The sequence below is a fragment of the Pteropus alecto genome, unplaced genomic scaffold (assembly GCF_000325575.1).
Source record: "Pteropus alecto unplaced genomic scaffold, ASM32557v1 scaffold40, whole genome shotgun sequence".
Classification (NCBI taxonomy): Eukaryota; Metazoa; Chordata; class Mammalia; order Chiroptera; family Pteropodidae; genus Pteropus; species Pteropus alecto.
This window is the reverse complement of record NW_006431919.1, coordinates 19,955,446-19,982,401: the sequence shown is the minus strand read 5'-3', so window position 1 is coordinate 19,982,401 and position 26,956 is coordinate 19,955,446. Positions and strand designations below refer to the sequence as shown.

The window sequence follows — 26,956 nt, the reverse complement described above, 5'->3', positions numbered from 1 at the left end:
GCTGACAGAGGCGGCGCTGGGCTGTTGGGCGGGTTGGGCTGCGGCCCGCGCGCGCGGCGGGCGATGCTGGGGGGCAGCTCTGGGGCCCGGGAGCGCGAGGCGGAGGGCGACCCGGCTGGGGCTCTGCCTGCGCCGCCTGCCATCGACTTCCCGGCCGAGGGCTCGGACCCCAAATATGATGGTGAGGGACCCGGAGTGCCGCGGCGGCCCTCCCCTTTCCCCTGTCCGCCGTCATTCCCGGGGTGGGGGGGTCGGGCAGTAGCGAGGTTCGCCCCGGAGCTGGGCAGATTCCGGGCTTGAGCCAGGGGCCCAGCGGTGCAGTGCGGGAGGCGGCGGGCGGCCCGTTCGGGTCAGGTCAACTTTTATGAAGACGAGTGTCTGCATCGCGCTCGTTTGTTTACATTTCTGTTCTTTGGTTTCCTCTCTGCGGACTTCGGGCTTCCGAAGTGCTAAGACTTGCCCGGGCCGCTTTCCAGCTCCCAGGCCCTGTGGTTTTGTCAGGAGACGAGCATGAACTTTTTAAGCTACTAGAATGGGACTTTGCAGATCCTTCGCGCCTGACAGTTTGGGTTGAGTTTTGATTTGTAGCTTCTCTTGTCTTCTTCGATAGGGTAGCAAGACTGCTCATAGTGAGGCAGTATGGAAATCATCCTCTTCGGTTTAAAAAAAAATGCCCAGGTTTTTTCGAGGTTTTTGTTTACTGGAAGAAAATGCGTAGAGTCTGTCACGTTCTTCAACAACTTGCAGTGGGAGGTTCTTAAAACATTGACTCTAACCAGTTCAAAGTATCCAGTATTGAAAGTGTAATAGGCTCTTTAATTGCAGCCAGTTGTTTTGGCAGTTTTAAAAATTGCACTGTCAAAAATGATTCAGGGAGGTTTTTACTATAGGGTAGGTCGAATTGGACAATTACGGAGAATACTCATTCAGTCGAAGCATAAAACATTAAATCCATGTTGAAATAGATTTAAAAGCGCAAGCTGAGTTGAAAAGGTTTGATTTCTTAAATTCTTCGATCTTCGTCCTCAATACTACTAATAATTTTTGACCCTAAAGGAGACAAAAGATGGTAATATAACTAGGCCATTAACAAGAGATTTGCAAGGTAACAATTTTTTTAATGGAAAAACTGATTTTTTTTCCATACGTAAGGTGGCATATTTATTACAGTAGCTCTGTAATACATAAAGTGTTATGTCATGGGAAAAGTCCCAGCTATAAACACGCAAGCTTGTCTTTTCTGTAACATAGTGATAAGGTTTTCTGCAAACTGAAGATTATTCTTGAAGGGAGTGATCTTAGATTAGCTTCTAAAAATTTCCTTCGAGGTTACTAATAATACTCTTGTTTACATACTGCCTTTTCTTCCAAAGAGGTCCAGAGTGTCCAGACATAATTTATCTTTTTATGTGAAAAGTAAGGTCTGCGAAAAATGTAGTTTCATTTGTAGTAGATGTGAAAACAGAATAATACCTAAATGGGTTATCAAGGTCTTCTGTATGATGTGAGGTCACTCTGCCCGTTAATGACAAGAGTCAGAACATTCGAAACCTAAGTGTAACTATAAAACGTGTGTTTTGCAGTTTATTGTGTAGGGATTCTCCTAGAGCCAGTATCAGCCTTTGATCAAAGTCACTGTCTTTCCCCCTCTGTGGAATGGCGGTAGAAGGAAGGCCGACAGGGAGCCCGTTGTGGGACTCATTAATTTTTCTTTCACCTGACTCGAGTTTTCCTGAATTTTTACCGAAGATGAATCCTCCAGGTTCCTCTTTAATTTGATAATGGACCATTTGGATCATCTTTTCCTGAGGAGTCTGAATTATGAGATCCCTTTCCTGTTTGTCTGCTCCCCTCCTACTTGGCAGAAGTCTGGGACTCTAATTCACCTAGGATCTAGATCTCATTTCTTATTCTTACTCTTTTAAAAGAGGACTTGACGTCATCTTTCCTTTCAGCCACTTTCCTCTTCTGCTCTCGACCAGAGCTGGGAGATGGGAAGCTTTCAGCTTCATTTCCTCTCAGTTTTCCTCCTGCCTGCATGTGAGTGTTTGTCCGCTGGCCTATTAAAGTTGTCATTTTCTTGATCTACTGGGTTCATTTGACTGCACGGACCAGCCATTTTTTAAATTTTTTCTCATTAAAATGTAGAATTTTCTCATTGTAGAGAATAGGAAAGTATGAGTATAAAGAACTACTAGGAAGCCCTCCTAACCATACTCTCACCACTGTTAACTATTCAGTACATTTTTTAAAAATTCACATTCCAGGATATGTTGAAAATATAGAAAAAGAAAAATTTAAAAACCGTAATTTCATTACACAGATTATTTACATTTTGATGTAGCTGGAGACAATGCATTGGATGAATTTTGCACTTAAAACTATTTGTCAGAAGTATCATGAATGGATTAAAGATTTCTCTGTGATTTTGTCCAAATAAGATAGAAATGTAGAGAATCATTCACAAAAATTTAAAGAAGGGAAAAGAAGGGAGTGACTTGGACTCACATCCCAGAGAACTCTCGGCTAACAGTTTGGTGTATTCATTTGCAGATACTGAGAACTGCTGTATTCCAGGTAGATAGATGCCCGAGGTACTAATGATCAAGCAGCCAGCCATGTCCATTGTAATTTCATTTCTTTCGCAGATTCTGTCAGTATATCATGGAAAACAGGGAGTGGATAGTTTGTCAGTTTATTTCTTTCCATTCTTTTTGGGTGTAGATTTAAACAGCTATGAAATAAATATATGTAAAAATTGTGTTAATATGATAAACATTCGATGTTCTGCTTTCTAAGTTATTTATTATCATTTTCTTGTGATATATTAGCCTTTAAAATATTTTAAGACTATCACATTCTGTATTATCATTTATTTAGTTTTTGCTCTATTATTGGAAAATAGGTTTGTTTTCCTTTTTTTGGCCATTAGAAATTATAATGGGTTTGACATCATATATATAAATTTTCGTTAGTATCTGATTTCTTTAGAACAGATCCACAGAGTAGAATTTGATGGGTCAAAGAAATTTTTTTTAAAAAAGGTTTTGATACATTTTGCTAATATGATAACTAGAAAGGTTATATTGGTTTGTATGAAACTATCTTACCTCACCTTCATTAGTATTTTTTTTTTATAGCCTGCTGCTTTGACTTGCTAATGGACTATTTCTGGTTCTTCTTGTATACACTGTCGTTTTTAACAGCTGCATGGTATTCCGTTTTATGGATATAACTTATCTACTACTTTTTCAATATTCTAAACAGCGTCATATTGAACATCTTGTATGTATATGTGTTGTGCTTTATTTATTTATTTCCGTGGTATATATTTCCCAAAGTAGAAGTGCTGGGTCAGAGGTTTGCACGTTTTAAATTCTACAGTGTATTGCCAAAGGTTGCAAACACTTTTACCCGCTTGTGTTTGAAAATGTCTGTTTTTCTGTGCCCATAGCAATACCACATATTCCAGGCTCTAAGTAGTTACCAATCTGATGGCAATCTCTGTACCGTAGTTGTTTTTATATGTATGTCTTTCATTACTAGTTACGTTGAAGCTACTTGAATTTTAATTGTGCGTCATTTTTAACGGGTTGTGAGAGCTCTGTATAAATTTTATTACCTTTTTTTCTTGTCATATATAGTACAGATATGTGCTATATCTAAATTTGCAATTCATATTTTAACTTTAAGATGTCTTTATATAGAGAAGTTTTTACATGGTCACATTTTTTATTTTTCTTTCTCATTTTCTGACTATAAGTATTCATTCGAAATGCATAGCACATCTGCACACATGCAGGTCTTTTTTTAGCCACCTGCAGGTCAGAGAGGAAATTGCTGAATGAAGTCTGGATTTGAAAACTGGCTTTTCCAGGACCTTTAGTAGTTCTCAGAGGAGAGTGGAATAGAATATTTGAAATGAGGACAATTTTTAGCAAGTGTAGGATATGCGGCCCCTGTTTCTGCAAGGCATTTCTAACTGAGTTGGTCAACAGTTATTGAGAGTTTTTGAGGCGTCTCATCTTTCCTCAAATAGCCCCCCTTAGTAATTTCCACTTATTCACACCTTCATCCCCATTCCTAGTGTTTTAAATGCTGGCCAGTCCATGTCTGTCTTGATATCTCTGGGACCTCTTCTTTCTTCCATGTTTCTATGACATCCTTTACTAGCTCATCCTAACCTCTCCTGTTGACTGTTGCATGCCTCTTTCCAGGCTCCTTATTACATGTTTCCAGAACAGTTTACTGAGATATTTTCCCTTCATTGTGTTTTTGGCCTGTTCACTGTAGTAAATAAACAGAACTTACGACCTTCACCTGTAAGTTCCAACTCGTCTGTCTGGTTGGTCTTACGTAATGGAAAGAGGAAGATGGACTTGCGAGTCGCTCTGATCTGCCTGCTTACAAGTTCCCTACCCTCTGTGTGATCAGTGTCCTCATCTGTGCAGTGGGAATGGTAACACTGACCTCTCACTGTCTTGTGACGATTAAATGAGATTGTGTGTAAAAAGCACTTGGTACATACATAGCATGTGCTCAGAGCCAGGTTTCCGCCCATCTTGCCTCCCCCAGCCAGGCTTCTTTCTGGGTCTAGGCTGTCCTCTCGGCGGAAGGAAGCCTTCCTGTTCCTGCCTGTTTGCCTGACTATTCATTCATTCATTCATTTATTTCTACCTTCGCCTACATCACTGCTACCCAGACTTTCTCCCTTCCTCCAATGGCATCTTTCTGCTAGTCTTCCAACCTCCAGAATTCATCTCAAAACTAGATTCTAGAAAGTCTGTCTTGATTAACCCCACTCAGCTTAACTGTTATTTTTTTTATTTCTTTAAATTTAAAGAATTTGTTTCATTAATTAGAATGGGCTGTTTCATCATTATGAAATATGTTTACCATTTATTACAATTTTTTCTTTTTTTAATTTTTTAGAATCCGATGTTCCAGCAGAACTGCAGGTGTTGCAAGGACCCCAGCAACAGCCGAGTTTCCCTTTTGCAGTTGCCAACCAGCTATTGCTTGTTTCTTTGCTGGAACACTTGAGCCACGTGCATGAACCAAACGCACTTCGTTCAAGACAGGTGTTTAAATGTTAGTAAGAATAAATTAATCTTGCTGAATAAAACTTGTAAAAATACTATGTTATTTAATGCGATGGATCTGGGAAGCAGCAGGTTTATAAAAATTTGAAATAAGTGTTAATAGTTTATATTTCTTTTTCTTTCTTTTTTTTTTTTTTTATACCTATAGCGCCTGGTATTCCTAGGGAGTTTCCTAGTTTATATTTCTTAAATTCATTTTATGTTTTGCTTTGAGTAACTCCTTATGAATATAATTATGGGGCGTCAAAAGATTAATAACCATAAAATTGTGCATATTTAAGTAAATAAAAGATAGTTCATTTGTATCTATAACTTGATAATTCATGTGATTGATGAAGATCCGTTCTGCTTTAGTCGGTTAGGAGGTAAATGGAGGTTGCAGATGTTCAGTCTGAACCAGTCCTTGACCAGCGGACACTGGAACAGCAGCATTTTGTGTTGTCAAATAGGAAACTTTTTCTCTACACACCAAGTACCTTTAACCCAAACGTGGGTTTTTTTCCTGCACTGACCAGTTCTTCGTTACTAGCTGGGTGTCCTACAATTTGGTTCAATTCTGACGCTGTCTGCGTGGAGCCAGTGTCGGATCCCACAGCGTAAGGGCTCGGTCACACGAGACAGCCCTTGTTTCAGATGCCAGTTGCAAGTGCTAGGTCCCTGGGGGTCCTCAGGTTACCCACACTTGTGTCCGACTTGGATATAAGTTGTGATATCCTCTATCCCCTCTTCCCTCAGGTTTGAAAACTTGCTTTAATGGCTTAGGGGACTCAGGGAGACCTTATGCTTACAGGTTTACTATGTAATAAAGGATATGTAACGGATACAACGAACAGCCCTGTGAAGAGACTCATAGGGTCAGGTCTGGTAGGGCCCAGAGTGCAGGAGCTTCTGTCCCCGTGGAGTCGGGGTGTGTCACCGTCCTGGCACGTCAGTATGTCTACCCAGAAGCTTTCTGAACCCTGCATTTTAGGGATTTTTATGAAGGCTTCATCATATTGGTACGATCAATTACAAACTCAATCTCCAGCCCTTTCCCTCCCCAGAGAATGGAGGTGGAGCTGAAAGTTCCAAGCTTCTCATCACTGGCTTGGTCTTTCTGGTGACAAGCCTCCATCTTGAAGCTCTCTAGGGGACCTCAGCCACCTCATTAGCATCCGAATAGATACTCATCACTCTGGAGATTCCTGGGGTCTTAGGAATTTAGAAATGATGCGCCAAGCAGCTCTAGCACTTAGGAATTATAGGAGTTTTAGGAGCTGTGTGCCAAGAACTAGAGACAGAGACCAAATCTATTATTATACCACAGTTGTTGAAAATTTCTATTTTTATTCCTGCCATAATTATTTGTATGAGAAACTTGAGCACAGAAGTGAGCAGAATTATAGACTGGTGTTTCTGGTTCATCTCACTGACTGAGACCATCGTGCCTTCTTTAATAGCTCCAACCACAGGTTCTAAGGATCTTGTTCTACCAAAAAAGTCTTTCTAAGTCTTGTTCGGTGTTAGAAATCCTCAAACCTATAGATTTCCTTAATGTGATCTTGGAATGTAATGCTTTTACTTTAAGGTGGATTATCATTTTGATGAGCTTGATGGGACATGAAAAATTGTGAATATTATTTGTACAGTGTACACTTATTATTTTCTGAATATGTGGTGGGGAGGTGGGTTATACGTGTTCTGTAGGTTCTGAAGTATTGGTAGCTAGTCATTATTGTATCAGACTCAGTATAGAAAAGCAGATGATAATGATTTTAATATAATCTCACTCCTAATTAAAGTAATCTAGACATGCTGCTGATTTTAAGATATTTTTGAATTTCTTAAGTGACTGAACTTTTAAAGTTTCTTTAAGTGTTTTTGATGTGATTCAGTGAGATGATAATTTAAATGCAGAGTTTTCTTATAGAAAAATATCCTTATGGATCTGTATTCCTTGAATGAGTAGAAGCCAAGCACTTCTGTAGAAACTCCTTTTATTGAGGAGCCCGCTGGTGTGACTTCAGACTTCATTTTCCCCCAGTATTTGGTCTGTACACACATCGCACACACGCTTGTACTATGTTGGTGAAAGATATCCATAATAGAAAACAACAATTAACATTCACTTCGTCGTCCGTTCTGATCATTTGTTTCCACTCTGCTTTTGTTATCGCAGCGCCTGCCAGCAAAGTGTGATGTGTTCGAATGCGGGAAGACCACTCTGTTTACATTTTTCCCTGCCTTTTTCAAAGATGGCGCTTAGTCCTTTACTGACTGAGCAGTCACGGTAAACCAATGACCGTTCAGTGGCAGAGAAATAATTATAGATAGACTCCTGATCAATGAGTGTACCAGCTGTCGCTGCGCCAGTAGAGGATTAATCCTCAAGTTGTAATGTGTGTGTACATGTAACCTTTTTCTTATAGCGGCTGTTATTACTCTTTATGTACAGGGTACTCTTTAAAATTGCTCTTTTATTGTCGCCTTTCTAAGAATAGTTTTCCATATTTTTTTTTTAGTACTCTGTCAGACCTTTATCAAAATGGGGCTGCTGTCTTCTTTCACCTGTAGCGATGAGTTTAGCTCATTGAGACTGCATCACAACAGAGCCATTACTCATTTAATGAGGTCAGCCAAAGAAAGAGTTCGTCAGGTAAGCACGAAGTACGGACTTTGTATGTGACAGAAACATTTTGATTTCAAGAGGACTGTTTTCTAAAGTGTCATGAAGTCCTGATTATAATACAGGTTTATAAAAATGTTAACTTTAGTTCATTTATTCAGCACATATTTATTGAATGACTATTATGTGTTAGGCTCTCGCGTAGGTTCTAGGATTCAAGCAGTAAACAAAATAGAATATCTGCCCTCTTAGAGCTTCTGTTCTGAAGAGCAAACAGAAAAAGAAAAATCTGTAAAAATAAATGGGGTTTTAGATTGTGATAAGTGGTAAGGAGAAGCATCCGGAAGCGAAGGGGCTTAGAAAACATGAATGTTGAGTAGGATGGCGACGGAAGGCCTGAGGCTGAAGTAGAGAGAACGGGCCATGCGGATACCGGAGGGAGAGCACTCCAGGTGAGGGCACAGTCACGCCCCAGGTAGCAGTGCACTTGGCATGTGGGGAGCTGGAGTCGAGGAGGCAAGGGGAGCGTGGGGGAGAGGTGGGGCAGCAGGGCAGCGAGAAGGTCGGATGGACTTCAATCTTGAGACCATTTTAATGTCTGTGGTTTTCACTCAATAAAATGGGAAGCACTGAAGGATTTTGAGCAGAGGAGTGACATAATCTGGCACATCTTAATGGAACCACACCAGCTACTGTGTTGAGAATAGACTGACGACGGGGGCAGGGGCAGGGGCAGGGGCAGGGAGACAGGTGCAACCATGCAGGCGAGAAGAGATGGTGGTAGCAGTGGAGGTGGGAGAAGTGGTCAGTTTCTGCATATATTGTGAAGGTAAAATAAACATTATTTGCTGCTGGAGCATCTTGGCACATTCTCAGCTTTGTCAGTGGATAACTGGGCTACGTAACGTTTTTAGTAGTGATCTTTTGGTTAAGAGAAATATTTTCAATGGTAAACGCTTAGGTAATATTGAAAAAACTGTCGAGTCTTTGTTTTCAGTGTTGATTAAGCATTTGGGACTATTAATATGACATTGAATTTTGATAGATTCCTTATTCCATGAAATTCTCAAAATGCTTTTAAAAATAATTTTGATTTTAGGATCCTTGTGAGGATAATTCTCATATTCAGAAGATCAGGTATGTATCAAATACTTCTGTGATTATGTAAAGATTAAACTATCCAAAAGAAGTCAGGATTAAGAATCCTGAGTTAATCAGAAATTTGTTTGGGGTTAAAAAATAATGTAGTTAGGCTAGTTTATGAAAATTAAGAACTTTGTTCTCAGCAGTTAATTACTGTTCCAAGATTCGCTTTACTTCTCATTTCCCTTCTTTTGATCCCATTTCCCCCATTTACAGTGGATTTCATAAGCCCCACCCTTAATTCACGTATTGATACCCAGTCTCTGTCAAGGGAAAACCATTGAATTTCAGCTATATTTAAGAAATGCTGGGGGCGGGGCGAAGTATATAAAAAAAAAAAAGAAAAAGCTAATTTAAAATCTGTAACTTGTCAGATCATTAAGAAATTTGAGTACCTTTATTACTGAGCTCCAGTAATTAGCTTCTCTGCCTGTTAGTCATCAAAAACTAATTACTGGTAAAATACTTAAAATTAGGTGAACAATCCCCTCGCTAATATTTATTACACTGTCGATTTGCTTAGCAAATGTTTTCTTCACAGAGAATGAAAAATTTTATTTTAGCTCATCCTTTTCAAATTAGCACAATTTAGTGATAAAGGCGCTTTGGTTATGAGTAGTGCAGTGAACCCGGAACGTGTCGATGCTCTCATGTTTTTACATCGACTGATTGTATTTTACTTTCAGATCAAGGGAAGCCGCCTTCGAAGCACAGACTTCACGTTACTTAAATGAATTTGAAGAGCTTGCCATCTTAGGGAAAGGGGGATACGGAAGAGTATACAAGGTTGTTTTCTGCATTCTTTTTGACTCGCTACGCTAAATAAATGTATTTTGAAGAGTTGTTTTCATTATCGTTATTTAAAATGGTCGAAGGAAAATTTCTAGAAATCATGTATGTTTACTTTTTATTAAGATTTGTCATTTACGGGGAAGTGGGCAGGTTTTATTTTTTTCCTAATCATGGTTTAGGTGGATTCTAGAAACTTTGAGGGTTTGTTCTGTATTTTATTAAAAATGCATTGCTGGAAGGTTGTGCTACTGTGTTATGGGCCTTACAGAGGCCTGTACAACCACCGCCGACTTTCCTGGGCATAGAAAAGGCGACACATGTCTTTAATTTTATCTCTTTGAATAGTTTGGATTATCTAAGCTCAGGTGAAAAGAACTTTCTTATTCCTTTGGACTTTAATGGCTCAATATACTCTGTCTTTTCCTCCACTTTTTAGGTCAGGAATAAATTAGATGGTCAGTATTATGCAATTAAAAAAATCCTGATTAAGGGAGCAACTAAGACAGATTGCATGAAGGTATGGTTTTCAAAATTTATTTACTTTGAATAATCGAGTAGATTTTTCACAAGAGGTGTGTGTATGGGTGTGTATTTGGCAAATACTAGGCATTATGGAGTTCCAGTTTACTCAGAATGGGTTATAGTAAAATAAACATCAAAACTAAATTTTTGAGTTAATTTTTTATAGGCATTTCAGATTGACCACATTTCAGGGTCATTGCTGGGGAAATTGATTTTTTAAGTAAATTATTCATGTACCGTACAGCCTGTTAAGAAAAAGCATGAGCTCAGTTCAGGTCCCGGTCTTCTCCCTGACATGCTGTGTGGTCCTGGGTAAATGACCTAGTCCTCTAAGCCACTTCTGTCTCCCGCCCTTGAAATAGTGGTGACAACCATGTTTTTATACACACTGCAGACTGGACTGACTTACAGGAGAATGGTTATAAATGAACTGTGCAAAATATAAAGTGCTATCTACTTCTAAGTTTTGTTGCTGTAACAATTGCATTTGTCTCACAAAAATATTCCCATTATTTTAACGCAGTTTCGATGGCTTGTACAGAGGGGTTTCTACTGTTTTGCTCTGGAACAAGTCGTATTTGATACCATGAACACTTAACAAATTGCCAGTAAAAGCCGGATCTAAGTATGGTTCCTCCACAGGTCCTTCGTGAAGTGAAGGTGCTGGCGGGTCTGCAGCATCCCAACATCGTGGGCTATCACACCGCTTGGATAGAGCACGTTCACGTGGCCCGGCCACAAGGTGAGCGGAAAGCTCGGGGTGATGGAACTGAAGGTTTGGCCGACTTTGGCCCATGGGCCAAATGGGGCCTTCCACTGGTTTTGCGTATCCTATAAGCTGAGAATTTTTTTTTTTTTACATTTTTGAATAGTTAAAAGGAATCAAAAGGAAGAATATTTTGTGAAAATTTTATGAAATTTAGCATTTCAGTTTCAACGAGTAGTTTATGAGAACACAGGCTCATTCATACGTGTGGTCCGTAGCTGTTGTTACAACAGCAGAGTCCCACAGGGCCTGCACAGAGAGTTTGCTGACACCCCAGAGTGCCACTGCTCTGCTTTATGGTTTCTAAAACGTCCCAGCCATTTGACTAAGTTTGTTGTGTTTGGCTAGAAGGTCATGACATTTTTAGACTTATCTCATTTGGTATTATTTGTATATTTTAGCTCTGGCTTTGACTGTGCATTAGAAAAATCGAGCTGCTTGATGATTTGTTTTTGTTTTTGTTCCAACAGATAGAATTTCTATTCAGTTGCCATCTCTGAAAGTGATCTCCACCCAGGAGGACGACAGGTATGTGGACTGGTATGGACTTTACAGGGTAGACAGAACCTACTGTCAAACCTGCATTAGGAGCCCAGGAGCGTTTTAGACTTCCTTTTGCTTATTTTCATTACAAAATGTTTATTCTCCTCAGATATTTCCGGCCAGTATTTTAAATAAATGTGGCTACTAGACAGATTTGATGCCATTTTTTCTTTTAGAAGTTTACCAGTAAGACTCAAAGACTTAAGGAACAATCGAGTAAATTTTTTTGACATTGATTTTTATCTTTATTGTTTTTTTCTCCAGAGATCAACATGATGTTAAACATGAAGAAAGTAACAGCTCATCCATTATCTTTGCTGAGTTCACCTCAGAAAAAGAAAAATCCTTAGCAGAACCTGGCCCTGAAAATGAGAATAACAGATTGGTGAACTATACCACCAGTTTAGTCACAGGAGATGCCGATGAATTTGAGACATCCATTGAGCCCCAAGGAAACGACTTGGCTGGTTTGTCATCCAGTTCGATTGTTGAGAATCAGCTGCCAGTTAGGCTTAATTCAGACTTAGAAGAGAACTCCACTGAGGAATCTTCCGAAGAAAACTTAAACTGGTTGGGGCAGACAGAGGTAGATGGCTTTCTCAGAACCTACCGATTTAATGTTTACCCATAATCATTGATCAGATATGGCCTTCTCAGCTGACCCCTCCCTGGACTCCTCCCTCTTTCTGCCCTAGCTCTCCTGCTCTGTGTCCAGGCTCTTGTCTCCGTGTTCTCCCTTGACAAACGGCCTTTGTCTTCCGTCCTTCGTGTCATTAACTCCTGCTCATCCTTTTTTGACTGGGTCTTCTCGTCCCTTGGATATTCTCACACACGTCCCCTGGAGTTGAAATCGTCATGCACCTTCTGTTTTTGTTGTATAGGTAGAGTTGTGCTATAAAAATATATTTATGCAGAGTTTCCACATTTTGGAACATGGCTTTAGTGAGAGTCCGAGTAGGATTACCAGGTCAGTTTTTGGGGTACTCTTATGGAGGGTTAGGCTAACACGCTGGTGAGACTCCCACGTACCCTCAGCAGCGTTGAGTATCGTTAAGAAAACTTGAACATGAACAGCGTCTGCACGTGACCTGTCACGGTGGATTACAGAACTGTGTGTGTACACGCAGAATTAGTTCTCGTTACCAGGAATGTGTGGCTCTGTGTGGATTTTTTTTTTGAAACAAAACCTTGAACAGGTCCACCTGAATACAGACGCGTTCAGTTTGGGAGACTTTTAACCGGAATAGTTTTATTTCTCTTTAATACATTCAGAAAATTGTCCTGGATGCCTAATGAATGGGCCACAGTGAGCTTAATTTTTGTTTTTCTTTTCCATGAACAAGTTATTACATACAATGTGAAGCCAACCAAAGTGTGTGTATACTTAGGGGTATCCACAGAGACGCAGAATCCCATGTAGCCATTTTTTGATGCTTGACCTTAGCTTCGAAAACTTTATGTAGTGAGCAGACCAAACAGTTTCAGGCCCATCTCAGAGCGTCTGCCCTTTGACGCTGGTCTCATGCCAGTGGTCCTGCTGCTACCCACTCGGATTATGACACAGCGTTTCAAGTACTGCGTTACTTGCCCATCTCCATCATTGGACTTTGGGTGTCTTGGGCAGGCCTGTGTCTCTTGTCTCTGTTCTCATTACTTAGGCCAATGCTTGGCTTAGAGTAGGCAAGTGTTTGTTGACCAAATGGATAATGTGAGCAAATTGTGCGCAGATGAGAGCCGGTGTGGTGTCGCCCCCTAGGTGCAGTACCACCTGATGCTGCACATCCAGATGCAGCTGTGTGAGCTCTCGCTGTGGGACTGGATTGTGGAGAGAAACAGGCGGAGCCGGGAGTGTGTGGATGAATCAGCATGTAAGTGCCACGTGGGTCTGTAAGTACTGGCCTGGGAAATACACTGTAGGACCTGCATCCTTCTGCCTCCACGTGCTTTAGTTCGGGGGGAAAGAATTGCTTTTTTAAACCAAAGAGACAGTTATGCTCATTTCAACATTTTTCAAAAACAAATAGGTATATGGAAATTTTCTCTGATAGATACGTAATTTGTTGATATTTAAACAGTCATGCTAGAATTTAGATGAATAATTTGGGGTGGAAACGGTCTTTAAAAATTTTTTTAAAGAAGAAATTTAAATACTTGTTTTATTTTTTTAACCTGAAAATATGGTACTCCTACCAAAAAAAAAAATCTTTAAAGAAACCCTTGTAGAAAGGTATGCACTCAAAAGTTTGTCTCATCAGGGTCCGAATTCCTTCCTCTTCCTGAAGTTGTATATCCTCTAGAAATATTGTTAGGTTAATATTTTTAAAATATGGTTCTCAACTTGGGCTGCATATTTGAATCACTTGAGGAACTTTTAAAAAGATGTCAATAAAGAAGATGGTGGAGAAACCTGACAAACACCTCAGCTAGTGATCAAGGTCAACATCAACAGTGAAACTCAAGTCGCTAGCGTGTGCCCTTGATGAGGCGTGGAGAAAGCACCTCTGTAGTCTTCCTTCTCAAAACCCATAGCCCCAGTCTAATCATGAGGAAAACAGACAAATCCCAGTCGAGGGACAGTCTTCAAAATACCTGACCAGTACTTCTCACAACTGTCAAGGTCATCATAAGCAGGAAAAGTCTGAGAAACACTCACAGACCAGAGGAGCCTCAAGAGACATGGCAACTAAATGTAATATGGTGTCCTGGACAGAATCCTGGAACAGAAAAAGGGCATTAGGTAAAAACTATGGAAATCTTAACTGAGGACTTATATCAATATTCGTGCTTTCGTTGTGACAGCTGTACCATATTGATGAAGGTATTAGGAGCAGGGGTAACTGGGTGTGCGCTAAGTGGGGACTCTACTGTCTTCTGATTTTTCGGTAAACCTAAAATTGTTCTAAAAATTAAAATTTAATTTTTAAAAGGTTATCGTCTGGGACCACACCACTGATTCTTATATAATTGGTCTTGGAGAGGGTTGGCCTTTGGTTTTTTTTGAAAGTTCTCTTGTAGATTCTAATGTGTGGCCAAAGTCGGAATTCACTGAATTCGATTATCAAAATAGAGGATATGAGTGACCTGATTTTAAGTAGATTCAGTGAAATACAGATCATGACTCATTTGCTGTTCACTCGTGATGATGCTGTAACCCTTTATTTGGTCTAAAATATAGGTCCGTTAATCTCAAAGTCTCAGGTTAGCTTCCATTGGAGATAGAAACATGGCGTCTCCCTCCAGCAGCTCCTCGACACCCCTGTGCTTCTGGTTACCGCATGACTAGGATGTGTCAGGCTGCTCAGTTCACTCGTGGCAGGTCGGGGGGTTCTTCAGCGCCCTGTGAGGTGGTCTCCTACTGCGTGAGCCCTGCTCTGCCAGTGTCTGAAAAGGAGAATGGTCTAAGTTGTGTGTGTGGTTGTCCTGTAACCCGCGTGGGAGAGGAGGCCCTCATGGCATGGGTTGGAAACCCTGTACCATCCACACAGACAGCCTGTCGGAGCAGTGAGGGCAGGATGTGTATGATGCTACTGCTAGCACGATGTTTATTTGTCTTCACAAAACGTTTTAAAACGTTTTAACTTTGTCGTATTCCAGCACGGTGCAGTGCAGATAGCCTTATGTCACTTGTATTTTACGTTAATCATTCTGCTAGTCCCGTGAGTGGTGGACCTGGATTTGGACGCGGCTCTAATATTCATTCGCCAGGTGTAAGGTTAGGGGCGAGCCAGTGACCGCCCTCAGTCCGTTTCCTCACCTGTGATACGTGGGTCATCCCTGTTTTAAGGGGATTAAAGCAGTGAGGCTAAAGGCTGTGGCACCGAGTGAAGGCAAACTGGTGTCGTGTGTGGTTACTGGCTCTAGGTTGCCAGCCGTTTGGATGTGTGGCGTGGGTTAGGTGGGAACTGTATGAGAGACGAAGGAAGATGGCCATTCTCAATAGCTGGGGAGTTCGAAAGCCTGCCTTGCGTTTCTCCATAGGAGGGAGGTTGGTCCCTTCGGCGTGAGGGCAGCTGTAGCAGACATACTTGTGTGGAACCATTGCTTTTACACACACACACACACACTTTTCTGTCTCTCAGGTGCTTGAGGTCCCTAAGTTACATGCTAGCTGGTGTGAGGACAGTGTGGAGCAGGTTCGAGCTGCAGAGCCACGTGGGCTCCTTCAGGGAGAAGGAGGGGGCAGGTAGCGTTCTTGCGCTTGAAGGTCAGCAATAGGTTTATGATTTAAAATGACAGAGGAGTCAGTATGTTTCTACTTTATTACTAAACTTATTTGGCTGGAAAAACTCCAGGATTTTTTTTTTTTATCAAATTTTGTTTTTGGTCCTATAAAACCGCCACCTTCTTAAGTTCACATGTTACGTTACCATATTAACATATAAATTAATTCATTTTTTTCCCTATATACTTCTTCTGCTAGTCACTTTTGGAAAATGTGCATTTCAGATAATGAAGCTCACCCCTTGGGCTCACATAATTTATCTTCTTATTCCATTATTTGTAATAATGTCCTCAATCCACAGTGGGCCAGGATTCCAGATTTATTAGCATTAAACCCCAGGATGTCAGAGGTTGAAAAGAACTTAAACATAATTTAATCTAGCCACCTGATGCCTGAGAACTGTTTACAAAGTAGTGAATATGGGGGAGCCATGTGAAATGAGAGGTCCTCTCTCTGGTGACAATGTCCATTGACTGTTGGGCACCAGTTTGTGATGGCTCGCTTGCTGGCTGGGAGCCCTCCCTGCTCCCCAGTTTCTAGGTTTCAACCATTTGGAGCATTGAGTCCGTTGAAAATCTGAATGTTGTGTAGATATCAGATGTTAATGTGTTTGGAATTATATTGAACATATTTAGATGTTAACATAATCAGTAAAAAAAAAAAAAAATTAGAGAAATAAAACTTTTTTTTTTTCACTCCAGGTCCCTATGTTATGGCCAGTGTTGCAACAAAAATTTTTCAAGAATTGGTGGAAGGTGTATTTTACATACATAACATGGGAATAGTACACAGAGATTTGAAGGTAAGTGGGAGAGATGAAATCATTGAAAGATTCTTATCAGGGATGACTTGGTGTCGGTTCTTTGAATTAAATGGGATCCTGTGTCATCATTCATTTACTTAGAAAGATGTGATTACTTTCATAAAAATCACTGTATGTAGATCCAGAACATGAAAACTTTAGATTGAATTTAAAAACAGTAATCTTTGGACATTTGAAAATTCTCGCTGTTTTCAGATAGTAAGTGTCTGTTAGTACTACTATAATTGATGATGCTAAATGTATTTAATGCTGACAGAATACTCATCTATTATTTCAGCCTTAGAGGTACAATCTGTTTCTATAATTATCCGTCTTAAAGGAAATTTAATATGGGAATTTTTTTTTTTTTCTGTCTTAAAAATCTATAATGACTATTCCAATTTTTATCCACAAAAGACACTCTCAAGAGAAAGAGAAAATATATTTGCTTCTTTGGCTGAGAGTTTTAAATTAACATGCTTCCATTTTAGACAAAAATTAAATCATGGTAAATGCATTTAAAAGAATATTTAGGAACGAAAAGCGAATATGCAAATCATTTTACTTTTTAAAAAAGGTTTAAGGACCAGTAGTTTGTACACTGGAGAGAAATAAGGCGATGGGTTAAGTATTTTCTGGGTACACGTCTAGCCAGAACATGCGATTGAAGTTACCGAAATTCTTGGGCACTGTGAAAATTTGAGGTCTCATTTCAAGAGGCAAGCTAAGTCATGACAACCGTACACGGAGTTCCACATCTTCACCGGGAGAAGGCGTTTCACGTGTTGTTTGTATCTCTCACCGTAAATATTTCTGATGCTTCTTTTACAGATATCTTCTAGGGATAAGGGTTTTTGGGATAACTTGATTAGGGTCTCCCTTAAGAGGTGGAATTCTGGTAGCATGATTCCTGCCGGGAGAATTCCTTGGTGATTGGTCAGCCTCAGCGGGTAGGAGCGGTAGAGGAGCTTGGCGAGGAGGGCCGTGTCTCTTATATTGGAGCTGCGCTGAAGGTACATGTACATCGGAGACTCCCCGTTTCTCGTTAAGATATTAACATTTGCTTCAAATTCAAGCAAGAGGTGGATTATCGCCTCTCTGCCTCCGAAACACGCCTCGTGGATGGCTGTTTGGCCCTCATGGTCCTGGGCGTTTACTTTGGCCCCGTGGGTCAGCAGCAGCCGGATGCAGCCCAGCCCTGCCGCCAGCAGGCGGCCCGCTTTGCTCGACGCAGTACACACCGCCAGCTTAAGGGCCGTGTTCCCAGTCGACGAAACGATGCAGTTGACGTTTGCGCCACAGGCAATGAGTGTTTCTATCATCTCCTTATTCAGTATATCTGCAGCCATGTGGAGGGGTGTCATGCTGGATTCATTGATAGCGTTGACATGGGCACCGTTTTGAGCTAAAATGGAGAGAACTGGGTAGGTCCCATACGTGATGGCCAGGTGGAGGGGCGAATGCTTGTTGCTGTTGTCCACGCGAGCATTCACTTGAGCCCCGTGCTCACACAGAACACGGAGACACGCCGTGGCGTTGTCCTGAATATCTGTCAGGAGCCTTTGGATTCTGTTGCCCGGCTTCGTCCACGTGGTAGAAGTGATCGGCCAGTGCAGCAGCATCAGGTGCAGGGTAGTGAGGCCCCTCGTGTCCCTGGAAAGGCAGCGGTCACGGTTACATTCAGCTCGCAATGGTAAGGGCTCTACGCAAAGAGTTACTGCTTAAGAAAGCAACATGTATTTCAGTTTAAAGTCATCCCCCTTAATTACTGTAAAGAAGTGTTTGCAAATCTGCACTGCTGTTTAAATTCTCAGGATATCCCAGCGTTTTGGGCAGACAAGGTGGTCTGCATCACAGCATGGAGGGGCCTACCTTTCTCTAGCAACTCGTTTCTACTTTGTCACTCCTGCTAGGTCTGTGGCTTCTTCAGGGCTGCGTTGAGCCACTCACGCAGGGCTCAGCTGAGTTAGCCATTCAGTAAAATTGTGTGGACTTGAGTGCGATCTGGTGTTCGCACAGAAGTGAGCCTCGAAGGGCCAGAAGGCCTCCCGACTCAGTCAGTGGCTCGCATCTGCTCCTCTACCTGACACGTGTGTTCACTCATGTGTGGGGGCAGAACAGAGGGCAGGGTTGAGGCTGGAGACCCGCAGTCACCTTGCAGTGAGGGAAGCAAGTTTCTCTTCCTTCCCACTCTGTCTCACAGCTTGGTCCTCATCTACTTACTCCTTTCCTGAAATCTCAGGTGCGCCTCCAAAATTCCTTTCTTTTGACAGAGAAAGGGGGAAGATTGATTATAAACACTGCTCCACAGAAATCAAACTTGGTGAGGCCCGTGCTAGGGCTGTGCCAAAATAGCAAGAAGCCCGTGCCTCAGCAGGCCTTGCGGTCTGGTGTGGCAGGCATGAAACAAACAACTAGGTGACTCGCAGATGGGCAGAGTTCTAGAAAGTCTGACCCAGGGACGGCCCGTGGCTTGAGGTAGGAAGGAGTGTGCTGGGGAACCCTGAGGAGGATGGGCGAGTTCGTGACGATGGTCCAGTCCCGGAAAGGTTGCGAGAGGACCTGCCAAGCTGGCGGATGGGTGCGTGCGTGTGCGCGGGCTGTGTGCGTGTGCGGTGTGTGTGCATGTGCGGGGAGAGGCGAGAGCAAGGCCAGGTCAGGTGGGCTCTTCTGGAGAGTGGCAAAGATTTGGGGCTTAACTTTCTTTTAACGTTGGGGTGCAAGAGGTTATAATTTTTATACCGTGTGATTCTTCCATTCATTCAGATAGTGCTGAGCACGTACGAACGTCAGGCATTGGTTTAGGTGGTGAGGGTACATTGGTGCGCAAGAGAAACCTCTTCCATGAAGCATACCTTCTAGTGGAGGGTGGTAATAAAAATCTGTTGCCTGTTTTAGTTTTCATTTCTAACGTAGGTTTTTACGCTCCCTGAGTGCTGTGAGCAGGACTTAATGGATCTTCCATAACAGCATTGCTGAGCGCTTAACTAAATTCAGGATGCCATAAGTGGTGTGACTGATTTGTGTTCTTGCATTTTTCCCTCTTTTCAGAGTATCTTATTTAGTCAGTAAAGAAATTGGTTCATTCAAAACATGATGATTTGTAGTCCACAACCCGTGAAGAGCGGACAAGTCCAGGCATTACTGGGAAAAGTAACATCTGACTCATGGATATCCCCATTTAGAAGCGGTCGCCTGTTGAGTTAGCTTACCTGATTTCTGGGTCAGCGCCGTGTTCTAACAAACAGTGCAGACTTTGTGGCTTGTGGTATTCGGCAGCCAGGTGAATGGGGATGATGGACTGCGTCTGCTTGGAGGGAAAAAACCCGAGGTCGTCATAAGTAGCCTCATGCAGTTAGACGTAATAGTTGTGTTCACTTGCCATTTCAAAGGAAATAAGTGGATTTAGTATCTCGGTTCAGTATTTTTCTGGTATGTGCATTGAAAAATCTTTTCTTTTGCCTGTTTTAAATGACCTCAAACCAGTGAATTTTATATGATGAAATCTGTGTGTTATGTAAATGCAAATTTACCAAGGCCAAGAAATAACTTATACTTTTGAAAGTTGATCCTTGTCAAGAGCTCATAGTGTAAAATTAATGGTAATTGCTGTTAAGCCACTTAGTCCTTAAGTTAACCCACAGAGTGATTGTCAAGTAGGCTTTGTGCTTTTTTAAGATTTTGTAAAAGTCATAGTATCAGTAGTAAAACCTACACGTTGAGAGTTTTGGAGATGACGCAGCAAATGTTCTGTGTGATTAGCAGAGCTGTTTATGCCAGTTCTTCAAAAACTAAGCAGTGGCTCTTGTGGCATTACAGCAAGATAAGGGAAGGGGGCGGGGCAAAGAAGAGGGTGACTTTTTGAAAAAAAAAAGTACTTATAAAGGTAATGATCACTGTATAAACATTTAGATAAAGGAAAAGTATATGTAGAAGGGAGAAACTAATGCCGTCACGGGGATGTGTGGTCATGGTGGGGATTTCTGTGATGCTGACGTCAGTGTTCCTCCAACTGCACGTGCTCTCGTCTTTTCTCTCGTGACTTTGAGTGCCAACCGGAAGGGAACCCTGCTCTGGATTGCGGTGTGCCTGAGATGTACTGCCCAGCCTTGAGCACAGCAGGGGCAGCGAGGCGGTGTAATGAGTTCACAGGAACCAGGGGTGTGTGCCTGCTGAAGTACCACGTGACTCTTTTCTAAAAGCCAAGAGAGTACCTGGTTCAGAAGTAATCTGCAGTTGGTAGGGCTGGCGGGGACGGTCACGGGCTGGTTGACGGGGTGGCTTCGGAGCAGTGCCTGGATGACGGCGCAGTCCTCTCTCATGATGGCGTCGTAGAGCTTAGTGTGGAGTGCCACATGTGGGCCTTCTTCCAACAACTTGCCACCGTCAGCGACCAGCTCCCTGGAGCCTCTCTCGGTTACGTTTCCCATGAGGAAACCCTAAGAGCGAGGACCGAAGCCGCCAGGGGAACTCGTGATGGAACTGGTCGGTTTCAGTCTGTTGATGATTCCTTTGGTTCAGTTCTAGAACTATTCTAGAATTGTTGAGGATTGTGTCGGTGAACATGCTTCATTTTTGCATTAGAGCCGAACTTTTTCTAACTTTGTGATGCCAAATACAAGCACAGTTTTTAGGACTTTTCTACTCAATCGCAAAAACATATCCAAATTGTCCTTTTACACATAAGATTCTTCCTGTTTTCTTTATCTATTCAGCTATAGATCAAAAGAATAACAAAGCTCAAACAGAGGAGTTTGTACATTAAAACAAAAAAACATTAAAAAATTACATTTAAAGTAAGTAAACCCAACTTTTAACCTAAATATTTTTTAGATTTTAGTGGGACACCGCACCCCCCCCCCGCCCCACACACACAGTGTAGGCGTAGTTATTCACTGACTCAGGAATAGTTCCACTGGGGGTCGTTTTGAGCTGTGGTGGTTGCTTAAATGGAGTAAGTGTGCACCCTCATCATGCGACTAGTCATTCCCAGCCTGGCTAATGTATAAGAATCATCTGGGAGCTTAAAAAATGAAGTATTTTTTCATTTAAAAAAAATCAAAGTCTTTGACTTGTTGGTGAAGACAGTGGTTTTTATTTTTTTTTTATTTTATTTTTAGGCGAGGCAACCTTTGATTGACATCACAGATTGCAAGGATCTTGTCAGCTTACAATCCCTTATTTATTTTTTTATTTTTTTTTACACCTGCAGCACCTGGTCTTTCTAGGTAGTCTCCCATCCAAGTACTAACCAGGCCCGACCCTGCTTAGCTTCCGAGATCAGCCTTAGCTTCCGAGATCAGCCAGAATTGGGCACGTTTAGAGTGGCATGGCCGTAGACGAGACAGTGGTTTTAAAAGCTGCGCTGGAATCCGGTGTCCAGTAACAGTTGAGGGGCACTCGTGTCTAAGCACGTTCCGTTAGTGGTCCTCAGGTTCGGAATAACCCATGTTGCTATGTGACACCGATGAATGCATGTAGCCCAGGAGTCTCTACGTGCTTGGTTTGGGGATGGCGTGGACACTGAGTTTTCTTTAGTTTGAGAACCACTGCTCTGATTTTTTAATGTTTGAGGGGCTACTTGCACCTGAGTCGAAAACTCTTTTAACACCCACACATTTTTACTTTTTGTTTTAAGAAATTGACTTGTTCTGTTTGTTCATAGCCCAGAAATATTTTTCTTCATGGCCCCGATCAGCAAGTGAAAATAGGAGACTTTGGTCTGGCCTGCACGGACATCATCCAGACGAACATAGGCTGGACCAACAGGAATGGGAAGAGTAAGTGTTTAGAGTGGTTGTTGTGGTTTATTTTTTATTTTATTTTTTTATTAAAGAATAAGGTGTCAATACCTAAAGGGAATTGTAAAGATTTCATAGCAGAGGTAAGACGGAAAACATTTGTCATTCCCTTGGGAGCTACGGTGCCTGCTTCTTTCATGTCGACCTTGGTAATGCGGCAGTGTTTAATATCTAGCTTTTTGAATTGTAGGAACCCCAACACATACCTCCAGAGTGGGTACTTGTCTGTACGCCTCGCCCGAACAGTTGGAAGGATCTGAGTATGATGCCAAGGTAGTATTTTTTACTTCTTACCTTTTTATTAGACTTACTCTGCAGTGGTAAGTAACCAAAAGTACAATAAATGCAGTGGGAGTTCCTACGTGGAGGTGTTTTTTAGAGATAATAGTTCTGCGGGTCATCTGTTACAGCAAACGGCCATAATAGGAAGCCTCACTTTTCAGCTGAATCTGACTGCATTGCTTTTTAAGCTACTTTATTCTTTCTAAATCGGTGGTTAACAAATTGTTTTTGCAACGTCACTGTTCACCCCAGGAAGCTGGGCTTCATAGAGGCCTATTTTCAGATTTCATCCTTCTGTTGTTAAGCTTAAAGAAATGCTAAATAATGCTACAGGGAAGTGCCACTTGACTCCCTTTGAAGTAGGATGAAGATACCAGTTTTAATTCACATTGTTCCTTGAGGGAATGTTAAGTAAATCCTTTTCTCAAAAGGAAAGCCTGTCTACAGCCATGCCACCCCGAACAAGTCTTATCTCGGAAGCTAAGCAGGGTCGGGCCTGGTTAGTACTTGGACGGGAGACCACCTAGGATGGTGTACACTAGATGCTGTAGGTGTAAAAAGTAAAAAATAAGGGATTGTAAGCTGACAAGGTCCTTGCAATCTGTGAGGTCAACCAAGGGTTGCCTCGCAAAAAAAAAAAATCATTCTTCTTTCAGTGATTGGGAAAGAGCTGCCAGAAAAAAACCATGGCCACTCCTAAAATCCTGTCTAGTAAAGACCTCCTTAAAAAAACTGTTTTTAGGAAAAGTAACACAGATTTTGTGCAGCGTTTTTAAACTTTACCAAGAATGTTTTACCATGAATAGAGGAAGAGGCGAGACTGGGGTAGGCCCCAGGACACTCTTGTGACCCCTCTGTAGCTGCACCAGCCCATGTGAGCTTGCGTTTCTCTGGCTGTGCCACGCCTGGGCTTTCAAGGAGTGGTGGAGTCAGGCGTGTGGTAGTGACTGCCGTGGATAGTGGGGTTATCCCTGCTCTCACCTGGCCATCAGTCCTTGGTGCAGTGAACCCGTTTGGTATTAAAGAGGTGGGCCTTGTGGCAGTACCTGTCACCTCTCACTCGGAGCAGTAGACCTGGCTGGTAGATAATTGCCTCTGTGAGAGATGAGCCAGCCCGCTGGGTTCTCTTCACTGTACAGATCGTCCTTTCTTACAAATCCTGTTGTGTTTGCACTGCGGTGGAACTGTTATGCTCACTCACTTTGTGTTTCATGACTAAAGTGCCCTCCTGCTCCCCCTTTTCCAGTCGGATATGTATAGCTTGGGTGTGATCCTGCTAGAGCTCTTTCAGCCCTTCGGAACGGAAATGGAGCGAGCACAAGTTCTCACGGGTGTAAGAACAGGTCAGATACCCGAGTCCCTCAGTAAAAGATGTCCGGTGCAGGCCAAGTACATCCAGCAGCTGACCAGAAAGAACGCATCCCAGAGACCGTCTGCTCTGCAGCTGCTACAAAGCGAACTCTTCCAAAGCTCTGGAAGTGTATGTACATTTTTTTTAATGCTAGGGAAAATATGAAGCTTAAAATGAATTTGTTTACATGGTGAATCCTATTTCATGCAGAACAGTAGAGCTTAGAGTGATTTATGGAAACAAAGTATTTGAACCCATTCTCGGCATCCCCAGTAGCACACTTGTTTTCATAGTCCCAGTGGGCAAGATGACCATCGCCGACTTCTACTCTAAAAATGACAGGCTCGAGTTTCTAGGCTTCTCTCACTAAGCCAAAAGCTTTTTGTTCTCCTTTTCAACTGTGGCATGTAACCTTTCATAAATTATCGTAATGTGCCTACCCTTGAAAAGGGACCGTAGCAAAGGGTAAAAGTCAGCAGTAATTCCCAGGGGGCATTGGAGCAGCGGTGGCAGAGACCGCCTTAGCCAGTCTGAGGCCTTCAGCATTCGAGCGTGTGATTCTGGTGTTCCATCCTGTGACGTCCCATCCCATCCTCTTCCTCCTCCTTGGCACGTCGTTACAGTGCCAAGTATGATGTCCAGTCTACATGTCCTGGAAACACAATTTCATGCATTCTGTTCTTCCATAAACTTTCTGGGCATTAACAAAAGGTCCTTCAAAGATGTGGCCACAGATTCTGTAGTGCTTTGCTACTCACAGTGTGGCCTTCGGAGCAGTGGATCTGGAGGCTCATTAGAAACATGGGGTCCTGGGATCCACCCCGGACACAGAGTCGGCATCTGCATCTTTCAAAGCCCCTGTGATTTACGTGGGCCCCGTTGGAGCAGGGTGGCATGAACTCAGTGGTCCTCACCTGTACCCTCCAGGCCAGCAGCATGAAATCCCCGGGACTGGATAGACTTCTTGGGCCCTTCCCCTGCCCCCCACCTAGCGAGGCAATCTCGGGGAGACGGGGCAGCGGCCCGCCTGAGCAGAAACTCAACGCGATTCCGGTGCCCACTGGTGTGGGAACCTCTTGTGGTAACTTTAGTTGACTGTCTTCTATTTAAGACTTATTAATTTTCAAGTAAAACAGTGAATTTTTTACTAGCCTGAACAGTAAACAGGTAGGTGGAGTACTCTGAGTCTTTTGAAATGGCAGACGTGATTATGTGATCTCCTCCAATGAGATCACAGTTAAGGTAGCTGTTAGAGACCAGGTACTTGGTGTTTATGATAAAGGTTTCTCCTGTCTTGTGGAACTTTTTATAAAATAACCTGTACATAGCCATATAGATAAACCGCGTACGTACAGGCAGTTCTCGCTTTACGCAGTGGAGGACCGTAAAAACGACCGTGCAAAGCTCAGGCCACGCTTAATAATCAGTGGGGCAAGTCACGATTATTCTGTGACCTCTCAAAACGTTTCTAACAACATTAAAACTCTTAGTGTCGGTTATGGATGTATGTGGACGTAAGAAAACTGTACAACTAACATTCAGCGCGCTGTTGCTGAGAGTCAAAGCGCTTCAAGGGTGGTGTGAGCAGTGCCTGCCTTCAGCTTGGGGACGGAGCGAGTACCTCTCGGGTGGTGACTTGTCACACTCCTCTCTGGTTTCGCATCGGCTTCCAGCATCCTTTGCACTCTCGGTGTTATAAAATCTGAGTTCCTTTGAGAAGTATTTTTGCTGGTATCACTTTCTTCATCCCTTGCATCCCTTCTGTTGACAGGTCACCTTTACTGTCCTGTGGCTACCCACCCCATCTGTGTAGTGGCGGCAGGGTTAGCATTTCCATGTCAGCTGTTTCTTCTGTGACACTATTTCCAGTTGATTGGATTTTCACACCCAGCATTTCCACTTTTGTTTGCTGCGCTGCCATCTTTGTTGGCCAGTTCCCTTTCAGTTGTCCATTTTTTAAAAATGTCACTTGAGTTTATCACTGGGAGACGAGGCAGCACAACTACATTGCCTGTGTGTGAACTAACAGGTGTATAGTGACCAATGACCAACAGAAGTAATGTGACTGGTCCCGGATCGTGACGTGTCGGTTATTCAGTGTCTTATAGACTAAAGCGTTTCTTTACTATACCGTGGTGACTGACACTCGAACCACGTTTATTTCCCTAAGCTTTGATATCTGGGATCCATGCATATTGGAACTGTGCTAAGTGAGGCATGCCTGTATATTTAAAAGGAAGCCATTTTAACGGAGCTTAAAATTTTTTTACAGGTGAATCTCACCCTACAGATGAAGATACTAGAGCAAGAAAAAGAAATCGAAGAACTAAAGAAGCAGCTAAGCCTCCTTTCTCAGGACAGAGGGGTTAAGGAGGACATGACAAATGGGGTGAGCCCGCCTGGCCTTAATCAGGTGCCATAAATATGAAAGTGGACTCCACTCTTTTAAGCTAAAGTCAACTGGAATGTATTTTTTTAAACTTTATCAGGATATAGGTGGTGGAATACTTAATTGTACTTAGTTAGCTCGTACGTGACCTATTAAAGTGAGTTTGTAAAAGTACCCCTCAACTGCCTTTTCCTTAACTAGTTCCTTTATGATCTAGCGTTTTTGAATTTTAGACTGCTCTAAACTAAACCCGTTTTGCTGTTTCCCTTGTCCTATCCCACAAGCTCTTCTTCCTGGATTTCTTAATATTTCTGTCCATCTGGTCTCAGGCTAAGTTTAAAAATCCTCAATTCATTTTTTCCCTTTGAATTCTGTCTGTTGACCACCAAGTCCTCCTCTAGAAGCTTCTACTACAGGAATCTAAGCATACCCCACACCCCGTCACTGCCCACACCTGGGCCTGCACTCACTGGACTGTTGACAGCTGCCATTTTTTTCTCTTTCACATTGCTGCCAGTCAGTCACTAGAAAGACGCCTCAGTTCATGCCCTGGCTCAAAGGTTCCACTGGCTCCCTGCCGCCTCCAAGCTAGAACTTCAGCTTCCTATCAGTGCCCACCATCCAGCCCACTTCCGT

At 42.4% G+C, this 26,956-nt stretch overlaps 2 protein-coding genes across 6 annotated transcripts; one reads left to right on the top strand and one right to left on the bottom strand.

The window, feature by feature from the left end:
• On the top strand, positions 1 to 26,494 carry EIF2AK1 (eukaryotic translation initiation factor 2 alpha kinase 1). 5 transcript variants are annotated; one of them, XM_025043108.1, is made up of 17 exons: positions 3 to 181; positions 4,933 to 5,091; positions 7,604 to 7,737; positions 8,088 to 8,159; positions 8,807 to 8,844; positions 9,537 to 9,636; positions 10,079 to 10,159; positions 10,807 to 10,906; positions 11,401 to 11,458; positions 11,738 to 12,059; positions 13,230 to 13,341; positions 14,091 to 14,210; positions 16,397 to 16,497; positions 22,163 to 22,277; positions 22,489 to 22,571; positions 23,827 to 24,060; positions 26,204 to 26,494. In XM_025043108.1, the coding sequence occupies exons 1-17, from the start codon at positions 64 to 66 to the stop codon at positions 26,351 to 26,353; spliced, it is 2,097 nt and encodes a 698-aa protein (XP_024898876.1). In that variant the 5' UTR covers positions 3 to 63; the 3' UTR covers positions 26,354 to 26,494. The 5 variants fall into 5 exon arrangements, with proteins under 5 accessions (XP_024898878.1, XP_024898876.1, XP_015440717.1 ...); XM_025043110.1 differs by lacking the exon at positions 23,827 to 24,060 and having other exon boundaries at positions 1 to 181; XM_015585231.2 differs by lacking the exon at positions 8,088 to 8,159 and having other exon boundaries at positions 5 to 181.
• On the bottom strand, positions 17,205 to 21,694 carry ANKRD61 (ankyrin repeat domain 61). Its single transcript, XM_015585233.2, has 3 exons — positions 20,712 to 21,694; positions 19,710 to 19,804; positions 17,205 to 18,150 (listed from the first exon to the last, which is right to left on the bottom strand). The coding sequence occupies exons 1-3, from the start codon at positions 20,925 to 20,927 to the stop codon at positions 17,205 to 17,207; spliced, it is 1,257 nt and encodes a 418-aa protein (XP_015440719.1). The 5' UTR covers positions 20,928 to 21,694.
• Positions 26,495 to 26,956: the final 462 nt, after the last annotated feature.